Here is a 21,098-nt window from a genome sequence, read left to right as displayed (position 1 = left end):
ATACGTCTTTTTCAAATGATTTTTAAAACATCAGCGGGGGGGGGGGGTGGGAAGTAAGAAATAAACCAAACAAAACCAAAACATGCAATTTCCAAGTGAAGCAGAACATAAAAACTGAAGTGCCTGAGAAGGAAATATGAACATTGCTCTTGCAAAGCGATGCTCCTTCCTCACACTCTGTGTTCAAAAAATGAAACCCCGGAGGCCTCTCTTTCAGGATTTTCAAATGGCCCAATCAGAACTCTGTACAAAACAATTCCCTTCTCTTGGCCCACATAATCTCTTCCTTCTCTACAAAATATACATCAATGGAAGCTTTTTTCCCCCAAATATGCAAAAGAGAGCAAAATTGATATTATGAAACAAGGGAAAAAAAAAATCCTGAAGGGTTTTAAACCCAAATCTAGCCTCATATTTCAGAATGGTTACCAATTAAGTCCTGCAGTTACTGCTATGTCAAAGTCCAGCTCTGAATGGTAGATGATTAATATCTAATGCAATTTCTTCCAGCAGAACAGAGATGATTTAAAAAAACGAGGAGGAAAAAAGGTCCTCTGACTATTTTGGGAAAGAAAAGGAAAATCCAAAATAACAAACATGGAAAAACCCGAAAAAAACCCCCAAAACAACAACAAGAAAAAATACCAAAGGAAAAGAACTCAACCTTTGAAAATTGTTAAAGAATCATATACCGCTTAGAAACAGACCCACGATTCTTATCTTGTTTCCAAGCAAGATTTCAGCCGGGCACTCCCACGTTATCTTCCCCCTCTGGTTGAAAAACATTTTCCATTAACACAACGCCCCAGTGACTCACTCCTCCGCCTCCTGAGGCACAACACCGGGGAAAAAAAAAAAAAAGATAGGGAAAAAAAAAAAAGGAAAAAGAAAAGCAGAGTTTTCCTGGCCTTAATCCTCAAGGGACGATTTAAGGAACAAAGAAAACTCCCTCCCCAGCCCCTGGGCAGCCTCATTCGGGGGCTCCCGGCGCTGCATTCCTGCCTTCCCCTCGGGCAGTTTTCAGCATAAAACATTACGGAACGAAAAACAAAAGCGTCATTTATCTACACCTATTCTAACAAAGGAGGCAACGCCGTGTTCTTCACAGTGGGAACAAAATTAAAAATAAAAAAGCCGAACAAAGGCAAACCCCCCAAAATCGACCTGTTCAGAGGAGAGAGGAGCTGCCGCCGTCCCCCAGCAGCGCGGCCACCTCCGGCACCAATGGCGCAGAAGCTCCTCCCTGCGAATCCCGATCCCTCGCCTGTTCCCGAGATTTACAAGCCCCTGGTACCCCGAGGAAAGGCATGCAGGGGCTGGCGGCTTCAAAGACCACAGCTTTCACATGGCCAAGGCCGTGCCCTCTCTCTCGGGGTGCCAGGGGCTCCCACAGCCAGGCAGGCCCAGGCAGCCGCAGCAACTGAGGGCCCCAAAAAACACAGCTAAGGCTACCAAATCCACAAAAGTGGTACCGAAGACTTCAGCAAAGCAGAGGTAGCAGAATCCATGAGAACATAATTTTTTAAGTAAAGGAAACTTGCTGAAAAAATGCCTAGAGCACTTTAAAACACCACTCATGCTGCCAGGATGAAGGAGAAAGAATTAAAACCTCAGTTCAGGTCCAGACTAGTACATCATGACTCCCTTCCCACGCATATGTGACTTTCCATAGGGCTGATACACGAACTGGCACTCGAGCCAATTCTGCAGCTGTCACCATCACCTATCAAAATAATGAATTCTTAGTTCAGAATACCTAATGCCACCTTTTGGAAACCCTCCTGGACTGCGCCCCAGAGAAGTACTGAGGGTTATTTTAAAGCCTGAAGGCTTTAAGTTACAAATAAGAGAAAAGAGAAGCACCGGTAGCAGAAAACGGCAGCACTCACTCCGCAGGAGGCGCTGGAGCCGCCCTTCCAGCCCAGGGCAGGGCAGAGGAGGGCCCCGCTCCCCGCGGTTTGAAAGCCCCGCGCTCCGGCCGCATTGGCCGCGGCGGCCCGCCCCGCCCTTCCTGCCCCGGGGGGAGCGGCGCTGAACCCCCACGGAACCCGCCGGCAGGGAGGCAGCGAGCAAAGCTTTGCAGGGTCCACATCTCTTCTGAAATCATACAGCGGTGACCGATTTCATCGGTGGCAACCGCTGACTTTTATTATTTTTCAAAAAGGGAAATTGACGCAAGCTTACATAAGTAACTTCTAGGATAAAAAAGGGAGGAAGCGACCGAACACTAAGGCAGAGCCCAAAGACTAATTGTAGACACCACCCCTAAAGATCTCAAGTTTCCAGGTATATAAACACAGCATGTATTCCTGGGGTCAAGCGTTCCTGCTCTTTCTAGGAAGATGTGGGTGGCTCTGAAAAGAGCCTTTGGGTTGTTCTTCAGATGAGATTTACTTGGCTTTAGCCTTGTGGCTGTCGGTCTTCTTGGGCAGCAGCACGGCCTGGATGTTGGGCAGCACGCCGCCCTGCGCGATCGTCACCTTGCCCAGCAGCTTGTTGAGCTCCTCGTCGTTGCGGATGGCCAGCTGCAGGTGGCGGGGGATGATGCGCGTCTTCTTGTTGTCGCGGGCCGCGTTGCCCGCCAGCTCCAGGATCTCGGCCGTCAGGTACTCCAGCACGGCCGCCAGGTACACCGGCGCGCCGGCGCCCACGCGCTCCGCGTAGTTGCCCTTGCGCAGCAGCCGGTGCACGCGGCCCACGGGGAACTGCAGCCCGGCCCGCGACGAGCGCGACTTGGCCTTGGCGCGCGCCTTGCCGCCCTGCTTCCCGCGCCCCGACATGGCTCACAGAAAAGGATTAAAAAAATAGAAGAGCCAAGTATGAGGAAACGGCGCGTGAAAGCAGGAAAAGGAGCCGAAAAAGGATGTAAGTACGCGGAGAGCCTAAACGCTGCCTTTTTATACCTTCCTTCTGAGGGTAGCTTGGACTTCTGATTGGTGGAGAAAGGGATTGTGAATTTAGCCAATGGGAATGCAGATGTGAAAGTGGACCAATGGAAGATGCAAAGTATGTGTCGTCAGGGTCCCGAGCTGTCCAATGGGCAAGGACAGCATTGAGTCATCTCATTTGCATACCGTCTCTATAAATACGGGCAGCTCAGCTTTGTACCTACGTCGCTCCTGCTGTAGCCAGGTGTAGACAGACCCGTAAAATGCCGGAACCAGCCAAATCCGCTCCCGCTCCCAAGAAAGGCTCTAAGAAAGCTGTCACCAAGACTCAAAAGAAAGGTGACAAGAAGCGTAGAAAGACTAGGAAAGAGAGCTACTCCATCTACGTGTACAAGGTGCTGAAGCAGGTGCACCCCGACACGGGCATCTCGTCCAAGGCCATGGGCATCATGAACTCCTTCGTCAACGACATCTTCGAGCGCATCGCGGGCGAGGCCTCCCGGCTGGCGCACTACAACAAGCGCTCCACCATCACGTCGCGGGAGATCCAGACGGCCGTGCGCCTGCTGCTGCCCGGCGAGCTGGCCAAGCACGCCGTCTCCGAGGGCACCAAGGCTGTCACCAAGTACACCAGCTCCAAGTAGGGCGCCTCGGACCGTCACTTTTAACCCAAAGGCTCTTTTAAGAGCCACCCATATATTCAGTAAAAGAGTCGATCACAGGTTTTTTCGGTGAGTGGTGCTTGTACGTGGTACTGTTTTAGTCCCTGGGTTAGAACACGCTGTCGGAAGATGATGGGAAAACGTTTATCCTGTTTAGGTGTGTGGAAAGATTTGGGTTGTCTAGTCTTTTTTGTTCTGTCAGTTGGTCCCACATGTCTATAAAAAGCATGGTAGGCGCCTAAAAAGTTGTAAAGCCATTAAACATTTCTTAATTTCTGAATTTTTCGTACTAGTTATTCCCAAAGACAGTTTGTAGTCTCCTTTAAATATGAGATGTCATTTTGGAGGGACTTGGCCACAAGCCAAAGTGGCTTGTTTACCCGGAAAACTAGGGATTAGTCTGTAATGATTTAAAGACGATGTTTAATGAAACCTATAGGGACAGGCAAAGCAGGTGCATTACGGTATAGAGCACAGCATTTTTTATTAATCCTAGAGGTTTCACAAGGAAGTGGTATACTTTATTAATATCGGAAACATTAATAACGTACACCACGGCGTAGTGGAAACGCGGCAGGGCAGGATTAAGAAACCCGTAAGTGACAACACAATAAGACATTACAAGGAAATAGAAGAGACTGGAGAGAAATAAAAAAAAAAAAAAAACATTAAAAAAAAAAAAAAGAAAAGCGAAAATGAGCGCTTTAACGAACCTCAGATAGTTCGGGATGCACAGGGAAGGCTTGGTAAACGCCTTTTACAAGGGGGTTAAATCCTGGCTATCCCGGGCAGAGACCTCGAGAAAACTGCGCAGAGACAGAGTAAAAACTCCGCGTCTGCCGCGGGCTGGAGCTGTGCGAGCGCTCCGGGCCGCCGCCAGTCCCGCTCGGCAGGGCGGAGCTGAGGGATAAGAGAAAAGGGAGCACGGCTGCTCCCGGGGAGGGAGGGGGGGAAGCCGTAGGGCGGGGGGGGGGCGCGGCGGCGCGGCGGCGATGGCGGGTCCTCTCCACCCCCCACCTCCACCGCGCGGGATTTTCAAACTCTGCCCTTGTCCAATGGCAGCCCGTCTCTGCGCGCTGGCCAATCACAGCGCGCTGGTGCCCATAAATAGCTGCCCCTGTGGCTGCTCCCGCTCAGTGTCCGTTCTCTGTGCAGTTCGGGATTCTCTGCGGCCATGGCGCGCACGAAGCAGACAGCGCGGAAGTCGACGGGCGGCAAGGCGCCCCGCAAGCAGCTGGCCACCAAGGCTGCCCGCAAGAGCGCGCCGGCCACGGGCGGTGTCAAGAAGCCGCACCGCTACCGGCCCGGCACGGTGGCGCTGCGCGAGATCCGGCGCTACCAGAAGTCCACGGAGCTGCTGATCCGCAAGCTGCCCTTCCAGCGGCTGGTGCGCGAGATCGCGCAGGACTTCAAGACCGACCTGCGCTTCCAGAGCTCGGCCGTCATGGCGCTGCAGGAGGCCAGCGAGGCCTACCTGGTGGGGCTCTTCGAGGACACCAACCTGTGCGCCATCCACGCCAAGCGCGTCACCATCATGCCCAAGGACATCCAGCTGGCCCGCCGCATCCGCGGCGAGCGCGCCTAAACCGTTGGTAGACGGAAGCTTCAGATCATCGTTAAAACCCAAAGGCTCTTTTAAGAGCCACCACAACGTCACTAAGGAGCTGTAAATTTCTAGTTATGCGTAAGAAGTGATGGGTTTTTGGGTGTATTTTTTCGAGAAGACCTGGCATGTCAAGTAAGTATGAAGCAAAATGCTTAAATCGGATCTGGTAGGAATCAGATCCTGAATTTTGCAAAACTGTTGAGTAGTTAATTCTTTCAGGGTGATAATGCTGAGCCAAATTTTCCTTTCGGGTTAATAACTGCTTTCTACATGTTTTTTCGCCCTCTGTTTTGGTTCGTAAGAAACATGGTCTTCCCTGCTCTGAAAGGGAAGATGCCTATTTCATAGATAAAAGGATTTCATCTGTCTGAAAATCATTTGTTTGAGTTCGTAGAGAAGAGCACTTCTATAGAATCCTGTTCTCATGATAAGAGAAGTTGCGTCCTGTGTATTGTTAAAGTGCTGCCTTTTTGTCCCTCATTTAACAGCACCCATTTTCAGTTTACTGCTTTATTATGCTAGCAGCAACATTGTATCTCCCCCCTCCCTTTTTTTTTTTTTTTTTCCTCTTTTCTTTTTTGGAAGGGCCCGTGGGACTCGCTAGGTTTCTGAAAGCGCAAAAACTCCTTTCCCGCCTTCCCTGTAAGGACTCCATCAGCGTTTTTCTCAGAGCTCTGCCACTCCTGGTCGTGAGCGATGCCCCGCGGGCATTTTCAGCCCATTTCAAGCACTACTCTTTATTCCCGAGATAAAATATTTCCCAAAGTGGTGGGGGTGGGGGGGGGCGGGTGGAATACAAGGTGGACGCAAGGATCTTTTCTGAGTCCTTTTCCCAAATCATGTGCTCCTTACTAATGTCTTGTCTAGGGCCACACTCGTGGCATCTTTAATGGTTAGAGATTTTAGGTTGCATCAATCTTCTCTGTCGTTATTGAGGGTCCCAAAAAGATGTGTTGAAGCTACCGCAGGTGTTTTCCAAGAAGCATCTGTGCTTGGAAACTTAGCAAGTCTAGAATAATTTCTAAAAGGAGAAAATTCTAATTTTTTTCCTTATTGGTCGTGTACAGTGATTTTTGTGAACCTACTTAGAAAACTGATTTCTCCCTGACCGTATATTCAGTCACACACTGCCCCTGCTCTCCTAGTCGATAGATCTATAGTTGCCTGAAAAAGTACATTTCTAAATTTATTTCGGACTTTATGGCACCTTTTTATATATATATTAATGCTTCAGGTAGTTTTATGTGATGTGGGGAGCCTGCTGTTCCATTGAATTATTGGAAATTGTGTCCCTTTGGTTTTTCGATGCTGCAAATGAATACCGGAGGCTTTAGGAAGCTGCTGGATTGAGTTAGACACAGCCTTCATTTAAACCAGGAAATAAGGAGCCACTGAGAAATGCTTAGAGGAAATATATCTCCCGAAAAGCCCAAGATTGCAAGGCTCAGTTTAGTCTTAACAGCTGATAAAAACTTCATTCTAGGAATATTTCCTTCTCTGTGTGAGAAACTTGGACTCTGCAGCAAAATCTGACCAATCAAGTGCCTCGACACCATTTTCTTTCCTCTGTTTTTCTCACTTTCAGCCATTTTCTGTTTCTGAACCTGGGAGGGTTAAAAGGGAGGGGGGAGATATCGGGAGCGGTGCCTTGGGAATCAAGAAGCATCTTCTGTGATTTATTCATCCAACCCCCCAGATTTGTTCATTGACATATAACTTGTGTTTTTCCAAACAGATTTTTTTCTTCCTGTGGATTACTGCTGGGACTGCAGAAATGAGATGTAGTGAAAGCTCACTCATTTCGTTTTCTCAGATGGCAAAAGAGATGTTTACCTGGACCTGTTTGCATAAGCTTATAATAATAAAAAAAAAATCAAGTAAAATAGCTTTTTCTGGTAGTTTATTTAGAAGATATTTGATGTCTTATAGAAGCCATTGGTCAGAGTAGTTACATTTCAGCAAAATGTAGCATCAGAAATGATGGGGGTTTTGTTTTGTGGTTTGGTTGTTTGGGTTTTTTTTTGCATGTTCAAGAAACAAATTATACTTAAGCAGTGAGATGGGGAGACAGGTTTTATTTGCCTTCATCTCTTCTCACTTTTCCTCTAATCTTTTGAAGACCTCAAACTGTTTTACTAAATTAAGTATTATTTGGATTCATTCAGAGAGAGTTGCATGCTCGAATAGTAGCAAAACACTTAACACTTTATCAGCTGAGAAAGAAAGGCGTGCAGTGCTTTTCATTTTTCTCAGGGCTCATATAAACTCTAAATCATAATGCCTGAGCTTGAAGTAGTTTTGGGGTGTAACACACAGCAAATGGGTGGCACATGGTGCAAGATTCCCTAAGTCCAAGAGAATAAAAGTGGAGGTTCCTCTGGGGCCAGCAAGGCTCAGCTGCATTTCTTTGCTTTTTGCAGGGGAGCCTGAGATAAAAGAATGCTGCCAAGGCAAAGCTGGATGTGAGCAAGACCTCTGTGCTGAGCAGCTGAGGATTGGCTTGAGAGCTGCTGTTGGTAATCAAAGTGCTTTTGCAGGTGATTTTAGATGCTCAGCAAGATATTTGGCTAGGACTGTTCCTGGCCCTTTAGCCATCCTCCATGGATCAACTGGCACAAATTAAAATCATGGCCTGGAAGAAAATTCTTATCAGTCCCAACAGGTAAAATAGAGCATCACTACTGACATTCTGCTGAAATATTTCATCCAAATACATAAAAGGTCTGATGACAGCATCTTTCTAGAACAAAAAAAAAATTTAATCAGTCCTACTTGACAGCTATTAGTTTCTGAGAAAATCTGAACAGATACATATCCATATGAAAGCAAGGTTCTCATTTGAATTAACTACTGTCATGTAAGTATTTTGTAAAGGTGGTTTCCATGCAAGCCAGTGTGCAAAGTATAGGTCCTAAACATGTTTTAATCTGCAAGTCCCTCTTGTGGGCTCTTTCACAATCTGAATCACCTGTTGAGTCCACCACAGTGAAGTTTGAACTTGGCCAGCCACAGCTCTCCTACAGCCTGGCCAGCACTGCCCTGCTGCATTACTGCCTCCCTCTCCTCTCCCACTCTCAGGTCACACTCTGTCTTCAGCCTGGGCATCAGCACCTGTCAGACTGTAGATGTGCAAACAACACTGTCACAACACTATGAACATTCATGAAGATTTTATATTATATATTAGGAAGTACTTTGTTACCTAGTCCCAAAATGGAATTAATTACACTGGGTCTGATCCCAGGATCCTGCTGATTAATGCTCTTGTCCAGGTGAAGGTTTCCCATTTGTCTTTCATTAGTTCTCAGGTTACAGCTTGAGTTGGGTGGATCTGAAGAGTGACCACTACACCAAAAATTAACCTTCAGTCCCACACAGGCCACCCAGCACTCAATTTCCAAGACCATAAGTTGTTTCTGTTCAGTTGTCTGTTTTGTTTGGGGGTTTTGGGTGTTTGTTGTTTTGTTTTGCGTTTGGTTTTGGGTTTTAGGTTTTGTTTGTTTGTTTTGGGTTTCGTATTTGGTTTTTTTTTTTCATCTGACATTACCTCAATTCTTGGAGTTGTTTCCTTGGTCCTTCCTTACCTTTTTCATTCTGCTTTGGGTACTGTAGCAGCATCAGCTTTTAACAAAACCTTTTATTTTGGTCAGCTCTTGTGGCCTAATGCTACAACCACTCCAGCCACTAATGCTAAACTACTTAATACATCATGAGAATATGCAGAATGCAGTTAATGAAAGTTTCCTGTAAAAGACTATGAAGTAACACAAGATGGAAAGCTCTGTTCTCAGTGAAGCTGTTATGGCAATGCCAGGGTTCAGGAATAAAAAGACAACAAAACAAAGGAACATTAATACATAAAACATAAGGAACATTAATGCATAAAGCCAATGCGTGCTGAGTTTGAATTAAACCCACTTGTATACAAAACAGGGTAAGCCCATCTGGCTGGGGGCCTCAGTCCCAGTCTGTGATGACTGATAGGGACCAGAGAAACAAATCCTGCAGCTCCAGGGACACTGTGGTGGCAAAGGACATACCCCAACCTTGCTCACTCCATGCTGTTGTCATCTGTGCCACCCATGGTGCCCTGCATCTCAGTCTAAAGGTGCTTTTTGGTTTGGCTTCAGGTTCAAAGAGCCACAAAGTCTAGAGCTCCAGGGGCACTGGTGCCACCCAAGACCTGCCAAGGTGAGCCTGGCAGTGCCCTAGCCCTGCTTTCTCCACATCTTTCTCTTCCAGGCCATCCATGGTGCTGGGCACTTCAGCCTCAGCCCGAGCCTGCTCTTGGGGTAAGGTGTCAGAGGCACAAAACCCTCACCTGCAGGGACACTGGGGTGGCAAAGGACATGTCAGGGGCAGCGTGGCCCTGCCCCAACGCTGCTCCCTCCTCGCTGCTCTCATCTGGGTCACCTGTGGTGCTTTATCCAGTTCTTTATATGGAATCCCAATGTTCAGGTCCATGTCTGGTTCCACATCCTTCATCTTCTTTTACCCTTAAGCACTGTGAGGTTTTAGTCCATTAACATGAAGATGATTTCTTCATGGGCTTGCTGAGCTCTGCTGTGCTGTCATCTGTTCTCTTGGGGGGGTTAAATGTAGTTAAGATATTAAAAAACCTCAGTATGTATCCTCTGTGTCCTTATTGCTTCTCTCTCTACACTTTATCCTTGCTCATCACTCTCTATTTCTGAAGATCCGTGAGTATTGATGTATTTATGCCATGAGTATTTGATGTATTTATGAGTATTCCCTTTCTCTCTGCACATGGATTTTTATTTTTATGCTATTCCAAGCAGAGAACTGATCCATCAAATGGATCTGTAAAGTTATGCAAAATTTTGACCTGTAAGAGCTTCAACTTGTGATGCCATCAATAGGAAAGTAATTGATCCAGAGGGTGCATGATATACTTTTCTGTAAGTATTCCATGTGATTCCAGGGATTTTAGGACAGTGTGCCAATGCTGTAATGAACATAAGGATCTAGAGCTGAAGGCATGATGTGAGAGGCATGACCAAAAAAAGCACACACGCAAAACCAAAACCACATAAACAAAACAAAGCAGTGTTTGAGACACAAGCATTGCCTCAATGTGTTTTAGATGCTAATTCAGTGTGCTGAGGCCTGAACGTTTCCTGAATTAATTCCAGCTACTGATAATATATGAAAAGCAGGTAAGATCTCCACTGCACCAATGCAATGATAAGGAGCATTTGGGAATTTCTGAATGCTTTGCTGCAGTCAACTAGCTCTGTCAAAATCCTTGTCATGCTGAAATGGAAATACTTCTAAGCAACAAACAGGGCCAGCTGCAATTCAATTTAGTTATGTTGTGAAATAGAACATTAGGGATGGGTATCTTCCCCTCCTTTTTCCTAAATGAATTACTCTGTTGGTTGCTGAAATTTAATGTTATTTTCCTTATTTGGGCCAGTTTTGAACTTCCCATCAGTTCTCCCAGGCAGAGAACTCATCTGACAGGTTGTTGTTGTCATCTTTAAGATCACTACATGGATGTGGACTAGTTCACTTCCAGGAGGGATGCATTTAAGAGTCTTAAGAGTGGTAAATATGCAGACACCAAAGGAAAATGGAGGGGTTGCCAACATTTGTCACTCTCAGGCTCCTTTGGTATTCTCAGTGTAGGCCAATATAACACAGAAATATTTTCAGAACAAAAGTGTCACCTCACCTCTTCATCCAGGGCTTGAAAATTGTAAGAGTCTGCAGCATTTCCAGGCCAGTCCTTCCTGGGTTTTGTGATTGCTCAGGGAGGTGCATGGAGAGTTCGAGTTCACCTCACAGCAGCAGCAGCAGCAGCAGCACGAGTGCAGCCTACACAGAAGTAAAATTAAAAGTGAGTTCAATGCTGATTACGTGATGTGAGGACTGAATTACAACTATTTGTGTGTATGCATGTGTACATGCAGTCATTATATGTTTTCAAGGATCTGTGACTGGGATCTCTAAATGGGAAGAATAGGAATTTCTTACCATCCTTATAAAATTCTTCTAGTTTAAAGGCCCTGAAATGCAGGGCTGCAAGACTACATTATAGAGGTATTTCATAATGCACAGTACTTTGCAAGCAGCTGTACATGTTGTATTTTAGAACATTTTCAAGTAGTAAAACTTTCATCCTCAAGAGTTTAGAGGGTGAGGTTTGTTGGGTTTTTTGGGGTTTTTTTGGGGGTTTTGGTTTGGTTTTTTTTTTTTGGGTTTTTTTTTTTTTTTTTTTTGGTTGTTGTTGTTGTTTTTCTGGTTCGGTTTTTTTAACACGTTACTTATAGTGTTTAAGAGTTACTTTCTATCCTCAATTTAACTAAAAGTACAGTATAAAGTTTGCACAAATTCACCCAACAGTCCAGGGACAGATTCAAAACTCAGCTGCACAGGAGAGACAGCCTCACCCCTGTCCTCAGAAATGTACAGCAGAGCTCCCAGAGCCCCCCTGAGCCTGCATGAGCCTCCACCAGGCATTTCCTACTGCAGAAGGGATGGTACCCTACTCCTCCTCCTCCTCATGGATATCTTTCCACAACTGTTTCATTTCTCCATCAGTACTGCTGATGTCTTTATTTAACATGCTGGTTTTGGGGTTGGAGCTGCTAATTGTTAATTGCTTTTGCTTTATGAGTGTAACAGGCTGATGCGACAGGAGGATGTCACACATGTGCTGATGGATGGATCACTTTCCTGTGGAGGAAATGTAGGAATCAAATGGAAGCTTGCCTGGTGGTGCTTATCAGAAGGTGAGCAGCCAGGAAAGCCAAGAGGGCCTCATGTTAGGGAAGAATAAAAATCAAATGCACTGTGAAGCATCCCTAAATGCTGGAGGCACAATTCCAAACCAGGCAGTTGCCTGAGTTATCAAATAGATTCTATCAGTAAGATTATGGTTTCGTAAAAGAAGGATGGAGAGTTTTCAACAAAGTTGTCTGCTGCAGAGGGAAATAGAGAATGAGCTGAAAGAGAACCACAGATATTAAAACAAGCAAGCAAACAAATGAACCCCAGCAAAACCAACCAAGCCCAGAACATGTTTCTTTATGTTCCTGAGTGTGGAAAAAGTAGTTTGGATAAATCTCCCTTACAAAATGACAGCAAATTCCTTTTTGATCATGTGTCTACTACACTTTTGAGAGGTTAAGTGAGAGGAGGTAAAGAAAGAAATTTCTTGCCCTAAAATGTGTGAGTCATTAATAAGAAAGAAGGATGCTAGGGCATGAGGATATTGTTACAGCAGCACTTTTTTTCCCCCTCTCTTTTTCAAAACAGTTTCACAAAATTTTGCCAGTGAAAATGTTTTATAATGCTAAGAGTTCTCAGAATATGAAGACTAAATGCAAATAAAACCAGAGAGCACATAAAAATGAAATCCCTAAAAGGTTCTTTTGGAAATTCTTATTTTCATACTTTTTAAAGATTTATTTATTTCTATGTCAATATTCCTCTATTACCTAAAAGATTATTTATTATTACCCAAAATCAATAGAATTTGCTGAAAATTTTTGCTGTTAAAACTAGAAAAGGAAAATGCCAAGCGGCCCCAAATGTTTAACTGTGAAAATGAGTTTAGTCTCATTATAAATTAGTTTAATAGTATCTATGCCAGGAAGGAAAAAATTATTACTTCATGTAATCCTGCCTTAATCTGGAAAATTTAGTAGTACTGGAACATTCACCTGTATTTCAGTGTTTAGCAAGGGGATAACCCAAACATTAGCGTGAGAAACTTGAAATTGTCTTTAATTTCCATTACAGTGCAGAACAAGAACAGATCTCCTACTTCCCTAGTAGGAAGCATTCCCAGAAAATGTTGTTGCAAGCAGTGGCTTCTTCCTTATGGTCTCTTATTTTAGAATTCTCTGTGCTCCCAGCTTTCCTAGAAATGGTCAAAAATACACTGGATTGGTAAAGGTATGACAGACAAGATGTACATGTTAGCGTATGTGTGTGCTTGTGTTTCCAGGGAAACAAACAAACAAAGCCCAGTAAAACAAACACAAGCCAGGGAACCCTTCACGCTTTAATTCTCACTAAGAAAATTCGACATTGCATTAAAAGAAAAAAAAAAAAAAAAGAAAAAACTAAAAATCCTCTAGCCATGACACAGCTTGAGTGTTTCCTTCTGCTGTTTTAAACAAAAAGAATTTAGAAAGAAGCTGTAGGTGGCAGAGGACAAGGTTGGCAGAGATTCTATAAATTCTCCAAGGAAGGCGTCTATGCAAGCAAATGCTAATAACCAAAAACTTAAAAAGGAATACTTGAAGCGTCCGAGGCAGAAGCCGGGATAAGCGGGCAGAGAGCAGCGGAGAGGCGGGGCGGGAGCGCAGGACGAGGGCCCGCATTGGTAGGATTTTGCCGCAGACCCGCGGGCAGCGGGGAAGGAAGGCGAAGGGGGCGCCGGAAGAGGGTGCGGCAGTTCCCGCTCCTGCTGCGGGCGGAGTCTCAGAGCTCCGGGAGAACTGTGACCGCGCAGGGGGGCACGGCCGGGGCGGGGCGGGAGGGCAGTGACAGGAGGCGAGAGCTGAGAGCGGGGCGGGCGCGGCCCGATCGGGAGAGGCGGGCACGGGCCAGGGAAAGCGCGCGGGAAGCACCGTCCGGGCCGCGCGGGGGGAGGCGGGGCAGGGGAGGAGACCCCGCCTCCCTTTGCAGTCCTCAACCAGGTCGGACCGCGGGTAATAAAACCCCGCTCAGGGAGAATGGCGCCAATTAAGCAGCTGCGACGAGTGGTGGTATCATGTCTGGCCGGGGCAAGGGCGGCAAGGGGCTCGGTAAAGGCGGCGCCAAGCGCCACCGCAAGGTGCTGCGCGACAACATCCAGGGCATCACCAAGCCGGCCATCCGCCGCCTGGCTCGGCGCGGCGGTGTCAAGCGCATCTCGGGGCTTATCTATGAAGAGACGCGCGGTGTGCTGAAGGTGTTCCTGGAGAACGTGATCCGCGACGCTGTCACCTACACGGAGCACGCCAAGAGGAAGACTGTCACAGCCATGGACGTAGTGTACGCCCTTAAGCGCCAGGGTCGCACCCTCTACGGCTTTGGCGGTTAAACTTAACGTAGTGCTAACTCTTACTATTTAAACAACAAGGCTCTTTTCAGAGCCACACACAGATTTCACAAATAGAGCTTGAAGTTACTTAAGTTACTCTTGAGAGGAAAAAAACCCTGAGAGGTTGTGTACTAACAGTTTGTACCTATACTGTTCTTGAATTCGTACTACGTAGTCCACATTAAAAAAAAAAAAAAAAATTGCAATCACAGCTCTTATTACGAACGTGTGGTGGCTCTTAAAAGAGCCGTTTGGTTTATAATTTACTATCCTTTTACTTGGAGCTGGTGTACTTGGTGACAGCCTTGGTGCCCTCGGAGACGGCGTGCTTGGCCAGCTCGCCGGGCAGCAGCAGGCGCACGGCCGTCTGGATCTCCCGCGACGTGATGGTGGAGCGCTTGTTGTAGTGCGCCAGGCGGGAGGCCTCGCCCGCGATGCGCTCGAAGATGTCGTTGACGAAAGAATTCATGATACTCATGGCCTTGGACGAGATGCCCGTGTCGGGGTGCACCTGCTTCAGCACCTTGTACACGTAGATGGAGTAGCTCTCTTTCCTTGCCCTCTTACGCTTCTTGTCACCTTTCTTCTGCGTCTTAGTGACCGCCTTCTTGGAACCTTTCTTCGGCGCTGGAGCAGATTTCGCCGGCTCAGGCATCCTTAAGGTTTTGTTTCAGGATCTTCACTGTAGCACAACAACATCGAAAATGGCGCCTGCCCCCCCTATTTATAACGGCGTTATGCAAATTAGAGGATTGTAATTGTTCCCTTCCTATTGGAGTAGAAAGTACCAACGTAATTTCAGGCACTTCCGTCCTGTAACCGCCAGGCTCAGGCGCTGAATTTACACAATCCTGACGGCAGTTAGGGTCCTGGGTTTAGAAAAAAAATGCAGTGCCTGATGCAGACTGCACTGGGCGGACACTCAGTTCATTCATCATCAATGATCTTAGCTCTATGAAAAGATCACCTAATACATTCCTACCCGTTAGCTTTTTTAGCATTTTAATAACTTTGCATATACAGATACAGGATTAGTAATAACAGCTCTAATCGTGAGATTTGTGGGTGGCTCTGAAAAGAGCCTTGGTGTTTAAAACAGTGTGAGTTAGAACAACGTTTAAGTTTAACCGCCAAAGCCGTAGAGAGTGCGACCCTGGCGCTTAAGGGCGTAGACCACGTCCATGGCTGTGACAGTCTTCCTCTTGGCGTGCTCAGTGTAGGTGACGGCGTCGCGGATCACGTTCTCCAGGAACACCTTCAGCACACCGCGCGTCTCTTCATAGATAAGCCCCGAGATGCGCTTGACACCGCCGCGCCGAGCCAGGCGGCGGATAGCCGGCTTGGTGATGCCCTGGATGTTGTCGCGCAGCACCTTGCGGTGGCGCTTGGCGCCACCCTTGCCGAGCCCCTTGCCGCCTTTACCACGGCCAGACATACTGCCGCAGGTGAACTATAGAGAGTAATAAGCTGAGAGAGGGCCCGCGCCGCTGTATATGGGCGGCGGTCCGACCTGGTTGAGGACTGCGCCGGGGCGGGGCCGGGGCGGGCTCTGTGCGCGCCCTTCCCCCCGCGGGCCGCGCCTTTGCCGCCATCGCTCCCGCTTCAGGCCCGGCCCGCCCCGCCCCCAGGAGCCCGAACCCGGCGGGGCCCGGAGCGGATCCCGGCCGGGTCCCCCCGTGCCCGCCGCGCTCGGCTCGGCTGACCTGCCCCGCCGGCGGGCTCTCGGGGCCGCTACGGAGCGGGAACCCGCCTCTGCGGGGCTGCAGCCAAGCCCGGCCAATGGCGACCCCGGGGCCCGCCGAGCCGCGTCCCGCCCGGCTCCGCCGCCCCCCGCGCTGCGCCGCCGCCAGCGAGCTGTGCCCCGATCAAGGGCTCGGCCGGGCAGGGGACAGAGTGGGCGCCGCGGTCCCGCTTCTACGGTAAATGAACACTGTTCTGCCAAAAGCTCAGAAACGGGAGTAGTGTGCTGCTCTTTGGTTTGTTTGTTTTAATCCCACTGAGGGCAACACTTTAAATTTTCACCGAGGGAAAATTCTTTTGTGCGCTTCATGTCCTAGACTTAATGATTACATAGCTTCGTTTTGTTTATGGGTCTGATGTGTTGATGAAGGAGCTGAATTAGGTCTCTTGCTACTATACCTATGACAAAAATCTCTACCACTTAACGTTCTTTTAAAAAGTGGCATGTGTTGGTCATTTTCATTGTCTCACTTTTTTACTGGTAGCCATTAAACTATTTCTTTCACTCGTTTGTTTTTCTTAATTTAATATTACTTTTTCCACACAAACCAGTATTTTTTATGTATTGCTGTTCGACTGCTGCATTCATTTTAATGAGTTCCATCATCTTAGTTACCTGTAGTAGTTTTAAGTGTTCATGTGTTTAGGTGGGGTTTTTTGTTTTGGTTTTTTTGTTGTTGTTGGTTTTGGGGGTTTTTTGGTTTTTTTTGTTTTGTTTTTTGTTTTTTGGTTTTTTGGAAAATGCATGGTTGGCTTCCTTCCTTTCTTTATTCCTTTTTTCCACCTTGGTCTTCTTTAGTACACTTATTTTTTGCAGTTGAAATGTGACCCATATATTTAATGTTTCTCCAGGGAGTTATAGGGTCTTCAGATGATAACAATACTCAACAATTTACAAAACTAGAATAGAAAACTTGCAGCTACAGGCGACAAAGTGTGGAGCAAATCATACAATTATGCCTAAAATTTCAGTCTCAACAACTATAAGATCTACAATAGCTATCCACAGCCTTCCAACCCAGATTCTCAAATGTGATTTTAAGGTTCCTCATGCATTTTAAAAATTTTCCCAAATCCCAACCACAAGACAGATGTGTCTCATCATCAGTAAATTTGTAGTTTTCCCCATTGTTATGTGCTGTCTCCTTTTGATGGCCAAGCTGTTCTTTACCTTTTCCTGGGACTTCTTGGTTCTTTTCTTTGTGTTCCCCATAGAAAATTACACCACACTAAAATGAAGATATGTTTAGAAATTAACAAATATTCCTGTTCTGGATGAGAGGCAGCAGGGCTGTGGAGAGAAGCCAGGTATTAAAACAGAGCAGCAGGATAACCAAGGTAGCATTAAGCTGCTCTTTTAAACACTGCTTTGCCTCCACAGTTTAGGAGAAATGTACAGCAGAAGCACTTTCAAGCAAGTCTTTCTCACTGGGAAGGAAAAATATCCCAAATATTTCTTTGCTTCCCTTCAGACACCACTACTTTACATACAGACTGGGGATCTTTGTGGATCCGTGCTTCTGCTCAGCATGGTAAAAAGGAAAAAAGGAGCAGAAGCAAGACCAGCTTGTTAAGATCCCTTTTGTCACTCATTCCAGATAGGTGGCATGAGCCTATACAAGGAACCTTTCTCCTCTGATACTAGGTAAGTCCAGTCTTTGAATGGTCCTTAAGGTTTCCAAAAGGAAATAGCATCATGTTTTCCTCTTGCTCAACGAAGTCATATTAACAAAACAGCTTGATTTTCTGGTTCATGATAATTTCAAACTGCAGAATACAATCCACATCTAATTTTTAAGGTTATCATGGTTTGTACTTAAATATACACTTCCAATATTTATTCCATCTGAGAAGAAATCCATTCATTTAATGTTACAAGTTAAATCACAGCTTCCATCTCATTTAAACTGATGAAAAAGAAACCACGCTCTGTGGGCCAAAAGAATTACTTTTAAACACGATTAACAGTGTTTGTGTTCCAGACTCTATATATGTCCTGGTTGCATCTTTTTCCCTTTTACATTTTTCTTGTAGCTCTTACAAATGCAGACTATTCTATGAAGGTATGCTCCTTCTTGTAGAAAAAAGAAAAAAAAAAGGGGGTGGGGGGGAAGAGTAGCAGAACCCCTCACAAGTTGTTTGTTTCTGGTTTTCCTTTTGTTTTTTCCTCAGAAATGCCCTTAAGTAGGTTTTGCTGCCCCGAAGTCGCCGGCTGCTGGGGGGGCACCCCGCGCCGGGAAGAGGCCGCGCCGCAGCGGAGCTTCAGCACCAAGGATGGGATTGAAAGAGCTCCATCTGATTGGCTGACAGAATTCGAACCATCGACCAACCGTAGCGTGGTGTTTAAAAAGGACCAATAGCAGAGCACTTCGTTCTGCCGATTTCGTCACTACGCCTGTCGTCCAATGGAAGCGCTGATTTCTGATACCAGCGATTTGCATAAGGGCCCTATAAATAGAGGAGTAATCGCATCAACCGGCACTCCGCGGTGACCCAGCAGCCAGGGAGTGCAGCCATGCCCGAGCCAGCCAAGTCCGCCCCCGCGCCCAAGAAGGGCTCCAAGAAGGCGGTGACTAAGACGCAGAAGAAGGGAGACAAGAAGCGCAAGAAGAGCCGTAAGGAGAGCTACTCCATCTACGTGTACAAAGTGCTGAAGCAGGTGCACCCCGACACGGGCATCTCGTCCAAGGCCATGGGCATCATGAACTCCTTTGTCAACGACATCTTCGAGCGCATCGCGGGCGAGGCCTCCCGGCTGGCGCACTACAACAAGCGCTCCACCATCACGTCGCGGGAGATCCAGACGGCCGTGCGCCTGCTGCTGCCCGGCGAGCTGGCCAAGCACGCCGTCTCCGAGGGCACCAAGGCTGTCACCAAGTACACCAGCTCCAAGTAGGGCGCCTCGGACCGTCACTTCTAACCCAAAGGCTCTTTTAAGAGCCACCAATTTTTTCAATAAAAGGGCTGAATCAGTGCTTTTAGTGGGGAGGTACGTAAATAGTTTAACATTTGCACAGTCATTAGTGGATCACGTGGTGCTCTCTAGCAAGTTTAAATGTATACATTCATTTATTTAGAAGTTTACCTTGTCTGTGCGCGGTCTATCAACTCACTTGTTCAAGACCTCTAATCCGGTTCCTTCTCAAAAGGGACTTATTGCAGCAACAACTTGTCCCAATTCCAAGTCCCGTGGGGAAGGTAAAATTGGTTGAATTTTTCTAAGGGTTAAATGCTTTTACTCCAAACATTTACTTTCAGCGCACTATAGCGGTACAATAAACAAAAGGTTTTTTCTGTCTCGGCGGCTTAATTCTGAGGCGGGTTTGTATAGATAGTAGCATAAGAATTCTCAACGACTGGGTTTCGGGCGTGAAACACCACTGCCCCCGAGTCATGCGGGAGATAACTGCTGAAAAAAGGGGCCGATCAGTTATTTACTGCAAGCTTTACTGTGAGCCGGGGAGAATCGGAGCGTGGGGCGCAGCCCTTCCTGCCCCGCCGCGCCGCTGCGGCACCGGAGCTCCGCTGCAGCTGCCGCCGGGCATGGCAGCGGCACGGCCCGCACGTTTCCCGCCCCTGCTGCGTTCCCCTGCCCGCCTTCCCCAGCCCCCCCGGCTCGAAGAGAAGGATGGAGGGAGGCAGGGAGGGAAGGAGGGCGGGCCGATGCGTGGCACCGCGCGTCACCGGCCGGCCGGGCTGGGCACGGCCGCGGGGGGGTCACGGCCCCGGAGGGCGGAGCGGCGGGAAGGCGGCGCGGGCCCAATCGCGGCCCGACGCGGCACTTTTAAACTGCCCCGGGCCCCGGAGCAAAGGGCGCTCGTCGCTCCGCCGACAACGCCTCTTTTCGCTCCGGGCTGCGCCGGTCAATGAGCGGGGCGGGGCGGGCACAGCTGTTATCGCCGGGCTCCCAGACTGCACGTAGGGACACAATTCCTTTTAAAGGAAGGCCCTATCTCCCACGCAGGCGCTACCGAACGCACTGGTACCCCAAATCTGAACTTTATTAACTGTAAACTCCCACCGTAATCAGGAAGTGATTTGGGGTTGCTGGTGTAAGCCCGCAGTGTTTCAGCTCTTTTTGAGAGTAAGTGGGTGGCTCTTAAAAGAGCCTTTGGGTTTATTTAGATGAGTAGACTCAATTCCTCTCAAGCACCTTACTTCTTTTTGGGCGCCGCCTTCTTCGCCTTGGCCGCTTTGGGTTTGGCTGCCTTGGGCTTGGCCGCTTTGGGCTTCACGGCCTTTGCCTTAGCCGGGCTCTTGGCTGCCTTCTTGGGGCGCCCTGCCTTGGCGGCTTTCTTGGGGCTCTTGGCCGCTTTCTTAGCTGCGGTAGCCGCCGGCTTCTTCGCCTTCTTGGGGCTCTTCTTCACGGCCGCCGCTTTCTTGGGCTTCTTGGCAGCGCTGGCGGGCTTCTTCGCCGCCGGCTTCTTGGGCTTGGCAGCCGGCTTCTTCTTAGTTGCCTTTTCTTTTGTCTCCCCCGGCTTCTTGTTCAGCTTGAAAGAGCCGGAGGCGCCGGTGCCCTTGGTCTGCACCAGGGTGCCCTTGCTGACGAGGCTCTTGAGCCCCAGCTTGATGCGGCTGTTGTTCTTCTCCACATCGTAGCCGCCGGCGGCCAGCGCCTTCTTGAGCGCGGCGAGCGAGAGCCCCTTGCGCTCCTTGGAGGCGGACACGGCCTTGGTGATCAGCTCGGTGACGCTGGGCCCCGCGGGCTTGCGGGCTTTGGAGCCGCTCGCCGCCTTCTTCGGCTTCTTAGCGGCGGCCTTGGCGCCGGGAGCAGAGACGGCGGGAGCGGCGACGGGCGCGGTCTCCGACATGGTACCGGCTGGTCTGGAGCCGGGCAGAGCACTGGGCCTGCAGCGAGTCGGCGGCCTGGCTTTTATAGAGCGGGGCCGAGCGCTGATTGGTGCGCTGCAGGGCCCGCCCCGCCGCACGGCTGGAAGGGCCCTTCGCCCCGCTCCGTTTGTGTTTCTTAGGAGCCGAAAACGGCTGTTTTTAGCAGAATTTCCGCCACCGACCACCCCCCATTTCGCAGCGGCGTGGAGGAGAAAGACTCTTGTTCCCCTCGGCCGAGTTTCCTTTCGAAGAGGCAACGGGTGAGCTAAAAAAGAGGCGATAAACACTGAGTCCTGGACCTGAACAGACCTCGA

At 48.2% G+C, this 21,098-nt stretch overlaps 7 protein-coding genes across 7 annotated transcripts; 3 read left to right on the top strand and 4 right to left on the bottom strand.

The window, feature by feature from the left end:
- Positions 1 to 2,093: 2,093 nt before the first annotated feature.
- On the bottom strand, positions 2,094 to 2,948 carry LOC103813355 (histone H2A-IV). The gene has a single exon (XM_030237695.2). It carries the CDS (start codon positions 2,778 to 2,780, stop codon positions 2,391 to 2,393), a length of 390 nt encoding a protein of 129 aa, XP_030093555.1. The 5' UTR covers positions 2,781 to 2,948; the 3' UTR covers positions 2,094 to 2,390.
- Positions 2,949 to 3,110: 162 nt separating this feature from the next.
- On the top strand, positions 3,111 to 3,830 carry LOC103813354 (histone H2B 8). The gene has a single exon (XM_009086606.4). The coding sequence runs from the start codon at positions 3,152 to 3,154 to the stop codon at positions 3,530 to 3,532; it is 381 nt and encodes a 126-aa protein (XP_009084854.1). The 5' UTR covers positions 3,111 to 3,151; the 3' UTR covers positions 3,533 to 3,830.
- A 10,013-nt stretch (positions 3,831 to 13,843) lies between these two features.
- On the top strand, positions 13,844 to 14,273 carry LOC127059133 (histone H4). Its single transcript, XM_050970030.1, has one exon. The coding sequence runs from the start codon at positions 13,903 to 13,905 to the stop codon at positions 14,212 to 14,214; it is 312 nt and encodes a 103-aa protein (XP_050825987.1). The 5' UTR covers positions 13,844 to 13,902; the 3' UTR covers positions 14,215 to 14,273.
- A 115-nt stretch (positions 14,274 to 14,388) lies between these two features.
- LOC103813356 (histone H2B 7) lies at positions 14,389 to 14,905 on the bottom strand. Its single transcript, XM_009086608.4, has one exon. It carries the CDS (start codon positions 14,867 to 14,869, stop codon positions 14,489 to 14,491), a length of 381 nt encoding a protein of 126 aa, XP_009084856.1. The 5' UTR covers positions 14,870 to 14,905; the 3' UTR covers positions 14,389 to 14,488.
- Positions 14,906 to 15,177: 272 nt separating this feature from the next.
- LOC103813360 (histone H4) lies at positions 15,178 to 15,674 on the bottom strand. The gene has a single exon (XM_030237697.2). The coding sequence runs from the start codon at positions 15,647 to 15,649 to the stop codon at positions 15,338 to 15,340; it is 312 nt and encodes a 103-aa protein (XP_030093557.1). The 5' UTR covers positions 15,650 to 15,674; the 3' UTR covers positions 15,178 to 15,337.
- A 2,488-nt stretch (positions 15,675 to 18,162) lies between these two features.
- On the top strand, positions 18,163 to 18,928 carry LOC103813359 (histone H2B 1/2/3/4/6). The gene has a single exon (XM_050970027.1). The coding sequence runs from the start codon at positions 18,470 to 18,472 to the stop codon at positions 18,848 to 18,850; it is 381 nt and encodes a 126-aa protein (XP_050825984.1). The 5' UTR covers positions 18,163 to 18,469; the 3' UTR covers positions 18,851 to 18,928.
- Positions 18,929 to 20,043: 1,115 nt separating this feature from the next.
- Positions 20,044 to 20,817, bottom strand: LOC103813357 (histone H1). Its single transcript, XM_009086609.4, has one exon. The coding sequence runs from the start codon at positions 20,763 to 20,765 to the stop codon at positions 20,109 to 20,111; it is 657 nt and encodes a 218-aa protein (XP_009084857.1). The 5' UTR covers positions 20,766 to 20,817; the 3' UTR covers positions 20,044 to 20,108.
- Positions 20,818 to 21,098: the final 281 nt, after the last annotated feature.

This window comes from Serinus canaria, chromosome 1A (assembly GCF_022539315.1).
Source record: "Serinus canaria isolate serCan28SL12 chromosome 1A, serCan2020, whole genome shotgun sequence".
Classification (NCBI taxonomy): Eukaryota; Metazoa; Chordata; class Aves; order Passeriformes; family Fringillidae; genus Serinus; species Serinus canaria.
This window is presented reverse-complemented; position numbering and strand designations above follow the sequence as displayed.